This window comes from Centrocercus urophasianus, unplaced genomic scaffold, assembly GCF_019232065.1.
Source record: "Centrocercus urophasianus isolate 14NV4802_14NV808 unplaced genomic scaffold, USGS_Curo_1.0 seq_10, whole genome shotgun sequence".
Lineage (NCBI taxonomy): Eukaryota > Metazoa > Chordata > Aves > Galliformes > Phasianidae > Centrocercus > Centrocercus urophasianus.
The window spans coordinates 45813821-45830457 of NW_024884142.1; the positions used below are offsets into that span (position 1 = coordinate 45813821).

At 35.3% G+C, this 16637-nt stretch overlaps 1 protein-coding gene across 1 annotated transcript in view; it reads right to left on the reverse strand.

Moving 5' to 3' along the window:
* The window catches only part of PTPRK (protein tyrosine phosphatase receptor type K), a 397462-nt gene that overhangs the window by 254538 nt on the left and 126287 nt on the right, over nucleotides 1–16637 (reverse strand). The window contains exon 3 of the mRNA XM_042815147.1: nucleotides 8028–8299. Coding sequence (XP_042671081.1) covers nucleotides 8028–8299 — 272 coding nt within the window. The remainder of the gene's footprint in view (nucleotides 1–8027; nucleotides 8300–16637) is intronic.

Here is a 16637-nt window from a genome sequence, read left to right on the forward strand (position 1 = left end):
CATTGCTGGCTGCCTGGTACTGTGATATTCACAATTTTTCTTAGACTCTTCTCTTAGGATCTTGCAAAAACTGTGAAAAGGATGACAAAACTTCAGCTGCTTATGTAAGGGGTACTTATGCCTTCCAAGTATAGACAAAAACCCTAAAAAAGAAAAATCTTGACAAAAAGAACCATCCAGAGCTTTATTTATACACCACAATTTAAGTCAATTTTGTAACTCTGACAAGTTGAATCAGGCACTCCAAGGTAGCTGATTAGCAATAGTGTTTTAAACTTCACTGGCTGACAGACCTTGCTATATGACAGGAGGGGAACGCCACCAGCTTTTCATAATCTTGGTAATCAAGGATAATAAAAAATTTGCATGCCACCTTGCTGATGAGTAGAATGCTTCCAAAAAAAGCAATGAGGTTAGTCACAAACATTTCATGAAAAATTCAGCACTGGCTGAAAAATATTATATATTTATCGCAAAGAAAGTCTTCATGAATTTATAGACAGCTAGTTTTCTACCCAAGACTTAAATGCAATTAAAGGAAATTTATAGCACGAACTCATACAGCACATTAACCTCCAAATTCTTTCATTGCTTGTGGAAATGCCAAGCATCTGCTAAATTTTCATCACCTTACTCTGAAGATAGCTTCTATCTTGCAGAGAATGATAAAAAAAAAAGTCAAAATACATCAACTTCCTAGAAATAGGGTTATTCATTGGAAAAAAAATTCTGCATCTTATATGTACATACAGTTTATTGTAATAATACATTGCTAAAAGTACATTTCCACACTAGTTTAGATCATACTTAGTAAAGTATGTAATACGTAGTATACTTAGCATACTTAGTAAAGCTAAATACCAAGCATGGTAGAACAAAAAGCTGCTCACAGAATGTAACATAAGAAAGCAAAACAGTGGAAAAGTAAACTTCAAAAAATTTAAACAAAAAATAAAAAGGGAAGGAGCAAACTTAAAGAATTATGTTACTTTGTTAAGAGCTAAATTATCGCAGAATTTGCTTTTTAGATGTAGAAAAACATTGGAGACAAAATTCTGTGACTTTATTCTTTATTCAGTAGAACACTAAGGGTAGGGCAACTTCAGGTACTGTTCAGGCTCCCCAGTCCTGTAGCTTGTTAAAATCAAGGGGGCCTTTCCTTCTCCTTGCTGCTGAAAAGGCAGCTTCTGCAATGTGCCCTCTGCTTGCAATGGAGAAGTACACTGCAGTCACCAGCTTAGATTAGGCTGACAAATTTTATTTGATAAACAATAATATCAGCTATTTTCATTTATAAAATTTGATACTAATTTATTTTTTCTTGTTTTAACATGCCCCCAGAAATTATGTCCCAAATTGTCTAACAAAATTAAATCCATCAAGTTAGAAATTATATAAGTTTTCAAATGACAATTTAGAAGTATTTCAGTTTTGTAGGTCTTGAGTTCTATTCCTAAAAGAAAAAATTAGGGACACATACATATTATATATCTTAAACATTCACTTTCTTTCCCACCACCATCTTCCTATTGCTCAGCCAGTGCTATGCTCACAAGTAATCTCCAGATTGAAGAAAAATACTACATTCACAGCTAGCCATTTACGGCAGAACGCACACAACTGAAAATACACCACAGAAGGGTTGAAGCCAGCACTGTCATTTGTAAGAAAAGTGAATCCATGAAATCTCCAGTAATCATGGTGGGACTGAAGTCCTAGAGGCCGACATCTTAGTCATGATGGGACTTGTTGAGGCAACATTCATTTTGTACACTATAATTTCCCAGCTTGATGACTGGAATGAGATTGACTGAATTGGAGAATTCCTTTGAGAGCTATAAGTGCATTGTGATTTACACAACTGAATTATTAAAGTCTTGCCAGTAATCACTTTGCTGGAACTTAATTTTTCTTTGTTCTCACCAAATTGATAAATATCTCACAAGAAATGGGATAGAGATATGATGGATATGCTTACACCCTTTTCATGTTTATCCTAGCAATTAAAAATATATATTTGTATTGACAAGCCTTTGAGAAGCAGAAAAAATGTTCATTACCAAAATGCATTTTTTGGAGTAACTTTTCAACAAACTGTATTTAAAAAAAACAAACAAACAAACAAAAAAACAACAAAAACAACAAAAGAGTCTTTTGTTTAATTGCTATCTACCATCAGCAAAGAGAACATTCAGCAGTTTACAAAGTGTTTCTGACACAAAAGCAACATTATTCATGTTTAATTATATTTCCAAAGGGGCTCAATTTTTCATCATTAGCGATAATGATGAAGTGGTAAAAGTGTTTTCATCAAAGAAAAAAAAAATCAGAAAGATGGAAATAGACAAAAAATATATCACTGCGTATTAATAAACTAGGAATGAAATAGCTAACGGACAGTCATTCTAAATTCCGAAGAGCCACTAAGTTTTTCCAAAGGCATTTCACAAAGTGAAAAATGATGAACCTACACAGGGGAAGCATTTCAATGACTTTCATGGAGTCATAGAATGGCTTAGGTTGGAAGGGACCTCAAGAATAATCAGGCTCCAACTCTCCCACAAACCTCCATACTTAACACTAGATGCAAGGGCAATCTGGTTGCAACTTTCACCGCCTACCAAACACAACCTGTTGCAGGTTTAAAAAAAAAAAAACCATTAAAGAAAAATTAACTGGCTTTTTTCTATAATTATAGATTTAGTCTACTTTTTCTAGCACATTTTAATAAACAATCTTTAAATCTCTGCTAAAAAAAAAAAAATCTAGTCATTCCCTCAAACTGAAGTTGTAATTCATGTTTTGCTTCTGAGAATTCTTAAGAGATTGGAAAAACTTTTCATAGTATGCACGGAACAATATTAGGTAAATTTATGAAGTACCTTTCTTCTCACATTGATACCTTGGCTTTCTCTTCTTCTGGTAGCTCAGAAAGGGCCAGCTTACTGTCTTAAGAGGAGCCCCTCTCTTACATCACCGAAGCTCAGATATTTCCCTTACGGTTTTCCATACGTGTATTTTTATCTAAATTTACCTAAATCAGTCCAGTCATATTCTTTTAACCAAAGAACATAAAATTTACATTCAATCTGCCTAGGAATATAGAAACAAACTAAATGCCCACCCATTTAGACAGAACTTGCCTCATCTCCTTAAGTTTACATCTGACATCTACAACAGCTCCAGCTCCACCTGACACAGACTTCCAACTGTCTACAGTCTGCTGTCTGAACCACTTTTTCTTTCTTTTCATTATGGTTCACTGAGGAGACTGAAAAGGCCCTTAAGTCTAGTAATTCTAGGAGTAGAAAGGATTTCTCTTCTTGCCAGTCCTGATTTTGCAGCCGTTAATCGTACTCCCCTGAACTGCACCTTTTTCCAGACGAAAGAAACTTAGCTTTCTAAGCATTTCTCTCCTGCATGCCTACAACACTGCTCTGCTGGCACTGAGCTCTTGCACATGCTGGGATTTCCATAAAGCTTACACTGTTTCACAACGCAACATTCAAGACTTGCAGCAGGTTTTAACATGATCTTTGTAACTATTTAACAGCGTGTTTCTTAAAAAGCTCAAATACTATTCCTATATTTAATTCTTACGTAGTTAACAAAATCACACTATTTGTAAGTTTTATTAACTCAACATATCTTTGATACTATTTTAAGTCACTTTCTGTATTCCAATTTAAATGAAATCCTTTGAAAATACCAATCCTCTGGTATCAGTCTGTTCTTCTCAATAACTGCTTCTTTGAATTTTCCTGATTCTGCTTATCACTTCAAGGTTAACAACTGTACAGAATCTAAATTTATCTTAGAAGTAGGAAGTGGGAGTTAAGGGGGTTGGATTTCTTCTCAACCTGGCCTGTAACTTGGTTCTACACAGTTCGCAAAGGCTTTACATACTATTGCACTTTCTACTAGCATTTCAGTTGTTTCTAGTAACAGTATGAACTAAAGCAAATAACATCTACTCCCCGCCTTCCTAATCTTTTCCCCACATATGAGATTGTTAGTGTACATCTCTGCATGTATTTAGAGAATAAACTGTTTTCATATTCAAAATGACAGGAAATATTCTTATTTCATAAGAAACCTTATCTAACATATGACTTGAATGTGTGTGCCATTAGTTAATTATCAACCAATCTGAGACTGCCCCATTATTATCCTATCATTGTTTCAAGACCTTTTAAGATCTTGAAGCAATCTTCAGGGAAAATAACATTTAAAGATCTTCGAGCTACTGAAACATTTATAAACCATTACATCATCAAAACCAAAGAACACATCCATTGTCCAAATTAGGATTTACTGAAAATGATTAGCCTCTCTAGAGTTCTCCTTTTAAGTGCTTCTGTATCATTACTATTCCTTAACTGATAAAAGAACATCTCCATTTCAGTATTTTTAGTTTGCTACTTACATTTCTAAGTGTAATCATCACCCTTATCAAACAGGTACCTCAGCTAGTCTATTTTTAACCCATAGAGCACCATTAATGCATAATGAAGATTTAAAGATTCAAAAAGAAACCACATAATTAGCAAGACAGATTTGTGGTTCCAAGTCAAGTTTCCTTATCAGTTTCTGATCCCAGGTTACTGAAAAACAGAAATTGGTAATACAAGACAAACCAAGAAGTCCACGGTTCACACTGCAAAACGGACCTCAGCAGTGATTGAGCAAGGACATGATGCAGTAGTAGCAACAGCAACTTACTTAGAGGAAGACAAATAAGACAGAGAATGTGAGAGAGCAGTGTTCAAACACACAAAACAAAACACAACTCCCTCCTTTATGTAAAACAACAAAAAAAAAAAAATCAAGAAGGTTTACGCAGGTGATAATGATGTTATCACAGTGATAATGACAGCCCTCAATAGTTGTGCAGTCCTTACTTAGGAGAAGGAACAGAAGCATCAGACAAAACAACACATCAAGACAGGACTAAACATCTTAAAAAAACTAACGAGCTACAGTAGTAATGTATAACAATTTCACAAACAACTATAAAATTTAAACAACAAAAGTCCTCAAATACCTTTCCTTTGAAGTAAGCTTTAAAGAGGTCAAAGGTGGAATATTTCCAAAAAGAGTGACGAAAAAATTCCAGAATTAACAAGCACTAAATCAAATTATGTCTTCAGCCCCAAAGGATTTCCTAACCAAAACCTTTTCCAAGACAGTTCATTTCCATGATAAACAAACAGAATCAAAAGATGCAGATGCCTTGCTAGCAGGAGAGAGAAGACAAAGCGCATTATTACAGGACTGCAGAAATTTCCTGACCGTGTGTCACGGTTTGGTCTGGCTTCCACAACGAAGGAGTGCCCCACATTGGGCTGCACATTCCAAACAGAAAATGGAAAAATGAAGTCATCTAGGAGTTGTAGTTTGTTCTTTTTTTCTGAGACCAGGAAACCAGAACTCATGAAATATATTGACAATCCATCGAACTGCAGCATTAACTCTTAGCTCCCAATGCACTACACAATATTTTGATGAGGAATACCAATGAAATCCCATGAAACCACGGCACTGCAAAATATAGTAGAAGAATTGTAAGTCCCATGCTGGGAGAAACCCACAGGAATGGCCCTAATACGTAATCACCATCAGAATTTCATGTAATATAAACTGTAGTCATTAAAAGCTTAAGTCAATGCAAAGACTAACAGAATTATGCAAATGGACTCTGTTGGTTCTTAGCTCCAACCACAAATTAGGTCAAGGCTGAAAGCCTACTCTGGGAAGGTGTGACCATGAGTTTGTCCTGCTCATGTACTGAGCTACATACTTCAACTGCTTTCTGCTGTTAGAGATAGGCTACAAAGCTAAACAACAATTTAATTTGATCCAGTAAAGCTACTGTACTATCCTTAATCAAGAAAAAAAAAAAATCACTTAACAGCTTAGGTACAACACTGTATGAGTATTATCACACAGCTAGCCTGTTAGCATCCAGCCCACCATGTGAGACCTTCTCATTACACAATTTGCGCTGCTCAGCCGTATGCTATTATCTTTAACCTCTCCCCTGATTTCAAAGCGCATGTGATCGTGATGCAGCTGACCTGGTGACCAACATACAAGCACCCCAAGATCTGTAGCAGTGACCTTGCTGGGCAAAGCAGGGATTTTTCAGTCTCCTTTCTAGCAAAGGGCCTCTTCTGTTTCATTTAAAAAAAAAAAAAAAAACTGTGCATTTCCCTTCAATGCAAGCAAAACTCATGGTTCAACAGGTAGATCAAAGTGATAAAATAGATAAAATCATGGGCTAGAGCTCTACAACAAAGAAGCCCTATGAGACATGAAAAAAGACTTCCGTGCTGATGAATAATTCAACTCAAAGCTAAACACTAAACAAAAAACAAAAACCCACACATATCCATGAAGAGCAATGTGACTATGGCCTCAAAGGACTACTTAAACTCAAAAATATCAGCCCATTTGTGTGAACGAGCAGGCATGCATCAGTGTGAACATTTCCCCTCCTGTTCATAAAATAAGTGAAATAATTGTGCTTTGCAACTCACTGCATTAACAATTTTCCAGTTCTCCCCCAGATTTATTTTTAATTTAAAAATCACCAGGTCATACATGATTTCAATATTTTGCTGGATGACTGAGCAAGGAAAGAATGAATTTTAGCAGAGTCTAACATGAGATAATGTGAAAGCTGTAACGTAAGTGAAAAATGGCCATGCTGCTAAGATAAAGCTCCAACCACCAATCTCATTGTCAAGCCTGGCCATCTGTCAACAGAAACCTGATTTACTGCATATAGTGCTGCTATACTTGATTACTAGTGTACTGATATAAAAGGCTCCTCATTTTTTTTAAGCACACCAAAAGCTACTTTCTAGCAACGTAAAAGGGTTAATAAAACAGCTCCTCAGAAGCCAGGCTTTATGAAACCAGGTTTCAGATCTTGAAATCAAATTCCACATCATTTCAATGTCATGGATAAATCAAATCGTTTTATGAATAAAACTAAGAAAACCAAGGAAACAAAAGGAAAAAAAAAGCTAATAAATAAACATCAGTTTCACCTTCTAAGTAAGGTTACTAGCAATTGCACTGATGTTTGTTTCTCATGGAGATGATTTTGATGATAGGCATGCAACAGCAATGCATATTAAACAAGGCCTTTTAAGAAACATTCCCACAGTACCTCTCATCAAGATGACCATCAATACAGAGGCCATTTTTCTCCATTTGATATCTAGTCCAGATACCTAACCTGTTTGCAAGAGCACTGGTGACCCAGAGCATCCTCAGACAATGGCCTGTAAGCACTTCACACCACGCAGTGTAAGAGTTCACAATGTAACAGCACAGAGGAGCATGCCTAATACCTCTCCTTCCCCTTCCCTGTGCCAGGACAAAAATGCCTCTGTACAAGATTCATACCTCCCATCAAATACCTACTGAGTGAAACAGCTGCAGGTACTTGCTGAGGTTACTCAAACAAATCAAATAACAGCATCTAGTAATAACAAGGCAATTTTTTTCTTAAAACAAGAAACCTATGCTGCAGGTGGTTTTGTCCCAAGCAAGAGGAAAAAAACATGTCCTGAGCAGCTGCTCATTAGGTGAGCAGCATTCTGCCTGAACAGCAAATGAAACAAACGTCACGTGGAAAAAACACATTTACAGTCATGTAATTAGACACAGTAACACAGGCATATCCAAAAGAGGAAGGAAGACAGGTACAAATTACAGTTGCACAGGCAATTTATTTCTGGGAGTTTATCATTTTTGATGCCTCTGAACTTGGACCTCATTTCATTTAATGAGGCTTGTTTCCTGTTAATTTTTTTCTCATTATACAGAAACAGATAACATTGACTAATCAATTCCTATTTTTAAAAAAAAATTATATAACCAAATATTTATTTATTTGAAATCAAACAGAAAATTAAGGGCACTGAGAAAATAAAAGAACAGATCAAAATTAATGCAAAGCACATAGGATCTAGCTGTAAATATTATATAGAGGCGAGAATTTGTTTCAAGCCTACCTGATACTCATTGGGCCAGAAGGTGCTGACAGCCAGCTCTGCTCGAAGCCAGTCTTTGCCAGTGGAGCCAGTGACGTTCCAGATGGGATTAGCCAGTGGCCCTTTGTTCACCCTAACCAGGATGTTCAGAGTTCCTGGGTTTGCTCCACTCTTGCTATACAGAAGGTAACTGAAATCAATACAGTGAGTATCATTTTCTTTCATTGTTGGAAGCTGAAGACGAGTCTTTTCTCCAGGGTCATGGTCTGATGAAATCACTATCATATATGATCCTAAAGAACGTGGGAATGGGAAAGGGGAAAAAAGAAGAAAAAAAAAAGTAGTAAGTAAAGATAAATGACAAGAAGCTAATTATTCACAGTAAAAATAAATAAATAAATAAATAAACAAAATAAAAAAATAATGAAATGCATGCATTTTCATATCACAAAAACTCAAAATTGACACATGAAATCTGGCTAGCTATAAAATGCTAGAAATTCCACTAAAGTAGCATCTACAGAAGATATAACATATCTCTAAAGACCTCTGTTGATGCTTCCAACTAGAAACATTTCTCTCCCCTGCTTTAGGATCAGATAATTGGAAGTAGGATCACGGGACTCAAAAATAAAGAAAAGAACAAAGGATCATCATTATTTTGAAGTCATTGGGGCCAAAATTCTCTCAATTTGCTCAACCGATTTCCTGAAAATGAAAAATATGGAAAAATAGGGCCCACATTCCTTAGTGCTGCTTTACCAAATCTTCCTCCACCCAGAAAGAGGCTTGAATTTTAGATATTCTGGCAACAGAACTAGATCACTTAGGACAGCAAGCCACATTTGTTGCTCATTTGCCAAATGGGTTTGAAATGAACACGAAGTCTTCTATTGCTGGAAGGGAGCCCATCCTATAAATTTCTTTTACAAGTACACAGAAGACAGAACAAGTTGAGCCTGTCTAGCTACAGAGGCAGAAAGCAGAAAACAGATGTTTAACAAGGTGATGCAGGACATAAATAGTGAAATAATTTGTCCACGTGTTCTGCAAAATGAACAGTAAAGACATGGCTGCCAGTCTGTTTTACTGTATCCCAGCCTTACAGCATCCTTATTCCTTCAAGAGCTATGACTCTATGTCAGTGCACTACCTAGCAAATTAATCCAACACAACAAGGCTTCTGATATACTGCATGTTTCAAGTGTGCAAAACTTTGCAGCAAGGTGGAAAACTTCAGCTCAGTATAGAACCTGAATCCCTACCACAGTCTTACTTAATGGTTGCAGAACATTTATATTGACAGATTTTGCTTCTGCTTTACTTAAGAGAACCATTCTTTCTGAGCATTTAGATAAAACCCAAACTTACAGTCTCAAAATTAGACTAAATTTAAAAAAATTTACAATTATGAGCAGTTGTCCAAAATGATTAGTACTGAGTATGTACATGAATATTATTGATTGAAAACCTTCTCTTAAGCATACATTTCTGTAAACAATTATAATTATACACATGAAGTTTTGTCTTTTGATTTTTATCCAACCAGGAAATACTGTGTTTGAAGATGTTCTAAACAAATGTATTAACCATTCTGTTAAATGTTGGCATGCAGTTGATCAGAAGATGATGAAAACTTATGCATGCTGATTAAATCATCAATGTGAGATAGTAACTTACTCGCCTATGAATCAATTTTTTGCTAAACAGTTCATAACAAAAGAGGCAGCAATTCAGTAGAAATAAGCTCTTATTACAGCATGGTTCAGGAATTTTTAAAATATTCCTCTTCAAAATAATAAACAACATAATAAGCATCTAGTTAGTATTTAGAATTACACGTAGAACCTTTGGTTGGATTTATTTTTAAAAGAGAATTGGCAGTCTATTAGTTACTTGCTATCTTGTTATCATTAATAGTCACTTTTACAGGCACAAAGAATTGCATTACACTATGTAGGTTTGCTATTAGAGAACTCCGATGATTATGATTTAGAATCAATCAAAAATTTTACACAAGCTCTTCCAAGGAGTGTTTCTACACTATGATCACCAGTGGGCAGTTATGCCTCCTGACTCTAGAACAAACTTATTTAGAGAAAGCCTGTTTGTAACCTCTGTCTTAATGCATACTGTCTTATAAGCACCAGATTACTCGTGAATGACACAAGACAGGATATTATTTTGCAAATTTTGGAGCAAATACTATGCATTTGGCAGGCGAAGGTTATGTCAGCAGTTGAGGGATGTTCTTCCTACATGAGTTAGAAAAGCAAAATGGGTAAGAAAAAAAATTACAAAAACCACTTTCCACGATATTAAGCACAGATTCTCTTCATTGCTTCTTAGCCTTTGCTACATCCATCTTGCAAATGTACTGAAGTAGACAAAAAACAAATTATTTTTCTCCTAAAAAATATTTTCTTTATTACTACAGCTAAAAGAAGAGAGCAGATATGCTCTCCAACTTTTTTTTTCCTTAAGGGAATCTGAGGAAGGGAATGAAGGAACAGAATATAAGAAATGAAGTTCGCAAAATTTTTGAAATATTTTTTTCAATTTGTCTCAAGATAAAGATAGAACTACTAGGTTGAAATGAAGATCAAAATCAAATAAATTAGAAATATTTCAAGACCTTTTTTCTATACTAATCTACAATAGTCTTTAGAAGCACCAACATACATTTTTCAGCATATACACACGTTTTATAGTACTCTACTTATTCAACCTAATTTTTTTTATCATTTAAAAATAATTAGAAGTAATTTTGCGTATATCCATCTATATGTTTTAGTCCCATAGCATTTCATGAAATGCTCTAGACAGCATTCATAAACCATTTGTCACAAAGCCAAAGCATCTGTTCAGCATCTTGCAAACTACTTCCCTTTCCTCCCCCTTTTCAGCTTCTTACTAGGCTATCTCCATGAACGTACACAGCTTTACTCTTTCCTCTGTCATCTACTTAGTCCAAGAAAATTAGAAGCTAATGCCAAGGTCAACTAAAACTCAAATTTTTGTTTCTGAAAAACTCGGAAAATATTTTCTTGCACCTTTGATAAGAAAGACATTCTTTATTTAAAAAAAAAAAAAAAAAAAAAAGCTACGTTTTAAAAGAAGATTGAAAAATTTCCTTTTTTATGCATGCTTGCAATACCTTAAGTCAAAATGTTATTAAAAGTTAAGTGTGGTAGTAATATATAACTAAAAAAAAATACTGCTCTGCAATGAATTATAAAATACATAAGGCTATTTAAAATGTGACTAGAAACTGAAGAAAGAACTTTGTTACAAACAAAAGATTTAGAACCGTAAATCCAGCAAAAACTGAGATAGCACAGTATTAATAAAGTTTGAAAACCTCAAAAATATGGACAAAAGAAACGCAATGCCCATTGGAAGAATGATCACAATGTAAATGTATCCCTATAATCAATCACAGAATCGACACCAGTCTCCTGTCACTTACCAAAATAAATGGTGTGCTTGAAAAACATTACCAGAAATGAAGTGAAAGAGTTAAATAGCACCAGTACAACAGTATTTCCCTTCATATTTTAAATACCACCTATCCAATAAAGCATAAGATTTCTGATAAATACCATGTAGTGGCAAGTATTAAAAATAAATAAAACAACTTCAATGCCAAGGGAGAGACTTCATAAGGCTACATACTGACAGGATGAGGGGAAATGGCTTTAAAATGGGGGAAGGTAGATCTAGATTAGATGTTAGGAAGAAATCTTTACTACGAGGGTGGGGAAATGCTGGAATAGGTTGCCCTAAGAGGTTGTGGATGCTCCCACTCTGCAGGCATTCAATGCCAGGCCAGTGGGGCTCTGAGCAACCTGGTCCAATGGGAGATGTCCCTGTCTATTGCAGGGGGTTGAAATTAGGTGATCTTAAAGGTCCCTTCCAACCTAAATCACTCTATGATTCTATGACAACATCCACTCATGTATGCATTCAGATAGCAGAGTACAGAAACCCTAGACAGGGAGCAAAATATCTAATCTAGTCTCATGCACAGTAAATGTGGTGCCTAGCTGACCATGCAAATGGGCAGATAATACACACTGATATACAAACAATTAAATGTAGCTCCATATAAAATGTTATAAGTAATATGTATAATTCCATATAAAATAATAATAATAATAAGAGAAACAAGTCTAAAATGCTGTATTATTATCAAGTCAAAAACTTTTAATTAAACAGGTGCATTAATAAAGGGATGACAAAACAGCCAAGAGACCACTTAGCTAACCAACACCTTGTATTATTGTTAGTGGTAATATTGGCAGGGTACAAAAGCAAGTGGTAGGAAGTAAACCTCAGCAAGTCACTTCAAGTAACAGGGAACAATTACCCATATATTTAATGCTAAAAGAGGGAATCAGGACAGGAGATCACAAGTCATACAGTAATATATTACTGGACTTGGCAGAAGTGCAAAGTATAAGCAAGAGAAATTTTAAGAAACCCTAAGATTAACTAAACCCTCAATTAACATTTTCAGTCAAGAATATAGAGTAATTATTAGATTCAAATACTCAGAGAGATGTCCCATGCTGGAGCAGAGAAACGGCACAGATCCAGTGATGTGGACAGACTACAACCTCTATTCCCCACCTTCTAGTTTTTGCCTCATCATCCAATTCATTTTTAAGTGGTAATAAATTAAATTTTTCCTCAAGTCAAGTCTGTTTCGCTCACGGGAGTAATTTCTAAGTGAGGTCCCTGTCTTTACCTCAAGTCATAAGATTTTATCATTTCCTTATCCTTTGCGTATTCTGATAAGAAAGGGCGCAGAAAGCATCCAGATAGGCAGTTAGATACAGCACACAATAGCTATTTTATTAAATCCCAGTGAAGCCTCTGTGATTTTTACCATTACACCAGTCTAAGAGATCACACGTAGGTAGAAGTAAAACACTATATAAACCTATTTTCATTGTACATAACAAAGAAAAGGAAAAAAAAAAAAAAAAGTACCCTACTAGAAACAGAGCACAAGTTTTTACAGGAAAGAAGTCATTGCAATTGAGTTGCACTCCTAACAACCAAAACAACAACAAAAAAATTATTTATTTTTTTAAATAAGGTGGAAGAGCAAGCTTTTCTTGGTACAAGACAGAAAAAGATAACATCATCTCTGGTAATTCTGTAAGAAATCAGAGGTGAAAAGAGTATCCAAAATCATCATTTACTTCTGGACAAAGAGGCACTTTTCTTAACTGCTCCATTCACTGACCATTTCTCATCACGTCTACGTGAAAAGGCAGGAGGACTGTTACAAAATACATCATAACTCATAAGCAACATTCTTCTTGAGCTTGACATTTATGTTGCTTCATCTTCCTTTCACTAATTCCTAAAAGTCAATGCAAGTTTGCAATCTTTAAAATGCATAAACAACGTTCTCTTTCTCCCACCATACCATGTGCTATTTTTCCTTCTTATACATCATTTATATTTCTCCCAAACTCCGCTCTTCATTTTCGCTTTTCCTATGAAGTCCCTCTAATTTATTTGCCAGTTAATAACTCCTAATATTATCCATGATATAACAAAAAGGCCAATACAATTCCCACCTACGCTGAACAGAAACATCAACAGAGCATGAAACAGCTGAATAACACTGCTCCCCGAAGTTGCTGTGACCGAATATCAAGAATTCATCTTTAAGATCTACATTCCAGGAGGTTTTTGATGTTTACACACAGACTCTCTGAAAGGCACCCACACAGATATGTAACCAGGGACATGAGACTTTTTCTTAGCCATACCATTCACTAAGAATTTTAGCTTTCTTTGTGTTTTGTTTACTTTGATAATGATTGAACTTGGTTATCTACCTCAGCAGCAAGGACAGATCAATTCAGAATAAATTCATTTCATAACTAATAGTTTGAGAAATAGTTTAGTTTTACCACCCCCTAATGAAAGCAAAGCTTTCTTAGCATCTAGTAGTTAATTTGCAAATTAAGAAATCATACATAAATGGAATCCTTAAGTAAAATACATTTGCTACAATTTAACAATGGGGCAGATTAGTTTCCCAATAAAATTATTTTCTCTCACATCCTTGCTCCCTGAAAAATGGGCTTCTACTTGAAGCGTGAAACTTGTAATTTTCAGCAGTCTGGTCTTTGACTCCTATAAATCCTCTTCCCTTTAAGTATTAACCATTCTTCCATAGCGGTAACTTCTGTCTTCTATTGTGCTCCTTCAATTTTTGTAACATTACTGCATCACCTTGTTGTGGTTTAACCTGGCTGGCAGCTCAGCCCCACATGACTCTTCACATCCACCACCAGCAGGATGGAGGAAGAGAATCAGATATAAGGTAAATCTTGCAAGTTGAGATATAGACAGTTCAATAGGATAGAAAAGGGAAAATAGTAATAATATTAACAAAAATATATAAAATAATTGATGCACAACCCAATTTCTTACCACCTGCTGACTAATTCCCAGACAATTCCTGAGTTGCAACTGCCCCCTCACTGGTCAACTCCCCCAGATTCATAGTTCTGCATGGCAGAAATGGGACATGGCAGCAAAATGGGACATCCCTTCGGTCAGTCTAGGTCAGCTCTTCTGGTTCTATTCCCCCTGTCACCTCCTTGCTTAGTACAAGGAGCTGAAATGTCATTGACTCAGTGCAAGCACTGCTAAACAACTAAATCATCAATGTGTTATCATTGTTACACTCATGTAAATCCACAATATAGCAGCATACCAGCTACTAGGAAAAAAAAAAAAAAAAATGCCAGAACCAAGACGAACCTCCAAGTGAACATAACAATTAGGAAATCCAGAATTTCGTATGCAGCCAGATTTACAGAAACAGAAGTGCATTCAACTTCACAGTTTGTTAGTGTCAACTTCACAGGGGAGGGGAAGCACATACTCAGCATTAAAGTGTAATATGAAAACAAATAGATTTATGTGAGATTAGATATGAAATCTTCCACAAAGTCAAAAGAAGGGTCTGTCTTTACTTCATATTATCATCAGTGACATGAGGTGAAAAGTCAATGCAATTAAGTGCATTATTCTAAAGCTCAGGACCAATGTAACCTTTCTCTTCCATTTTTAATAGTGACTGCTTAACTTTATAACTCCCATTTAAGTATCAGGCAGTCTTTATGAGCAATACTAGCCAATGAGATGATAAGGAAATAGATTTTCAAGTCAGAATAGACTGCAAACAGAAAAAGTTCAGAATGTTCTATATAAATTCACGGAAAATGTACATTTCCCATGCATTACTGTTTACGCATTTTATTCCTCAAAGCATAATCTATGTAACTATTTAAAAAAGACTACTGTAATTTGCAAGAAAAAATATAAACCCTCAAAAGCTATAAACTTGTTCTCTTTGAAGGAATAAAATTTCTTTTAAAAGATTAAAGTAAAAAAATAAACTGAATGTTCTCCAGGTAAATCCCATCTGCTGGGTTTTTTTAAAAAAGCATCAGTTATAGTATCTTCTCCTTTCACCTTCTACTACCCAATATTTAGTGAATACCTGACACTCCAAGAAAGAGGAAATTAAAGAATCAAGATAATACTGATTAAATTCTTGAATTTTCATGCCCTTCCCCACACGATCAATTTCATGCTCCCGTGCACCAAGGAGTGTATGTAAAAATGAATGTAAAAGCAGTATAATCTCACTTCAAGCACGCTACTACATGCACGTGCAAAACACTGTCTTTACATCCTGATTTGTCTATTAAGCAGCTGATATCATTATAAAGTTTACATAAAAATAATATTATTGAAATAAAACAAGAGGTCTTTAAAATGCCTTTAATTTTTATGGTTCAGGTGTATCTGAAACCATATATAAAACCAGTATCTACACACTTCACTTGCTTGCAAGTATTACCCCCTACATAAGTCACAGTTATTGAAGGCTTAAGATTGTCAAAAATGAAAGGCAAAAAGTCAGGATTGCCAATTTCAGCTTTACTGCATAGCTCACTGCCAACATGCCACAGCTTACATACAAGTCAAGGCAAAACTGAATTTACTGTAAAGACTTAAAGAAAAAAGAACAGAAAAACAAAGGGAAAAAAAAAAAACCACAAAGGAATACAGATTGACAGAGAATCCAACACTTATTTTTTTCTTTTACTTTCCAAAGATTGGGAGAATTTTTAAAATAACCAAGCTGAAAGAGGTCACTGAACTACACAGTGTATAGGCATGTGTTCACTTATTTAAAAAGAAAATTTAGTGGACACTAATAGCTCATCAATTTTGCACAGACACTGCAATTTCACTTAACATTAACAGGTACCTTTCCCTCCATTCAGTACACGATCCCGCAAAAAGCACAGCTCTACAACAAGCTCATTTAACTTGGATTCTCCTAATTTCTTCACCCACATGGGGGAAGCACCCAGCAGATAGCTAGACATGGTCACACAGGGTGAGACAGACAAGGTAAATCAAAGCAGCACCATGCTAATCACAGGGTTAGTATCGTGGATGTCACAATATTAGACGTTAATAACCTTCAAGTAACTTGTGGCATGATGCTATTATCATTCATTACTTGCCCACTTCATAAAAAGAAGAACATTTTCACTTATCAAAAAAAAATAAAACCAAAAC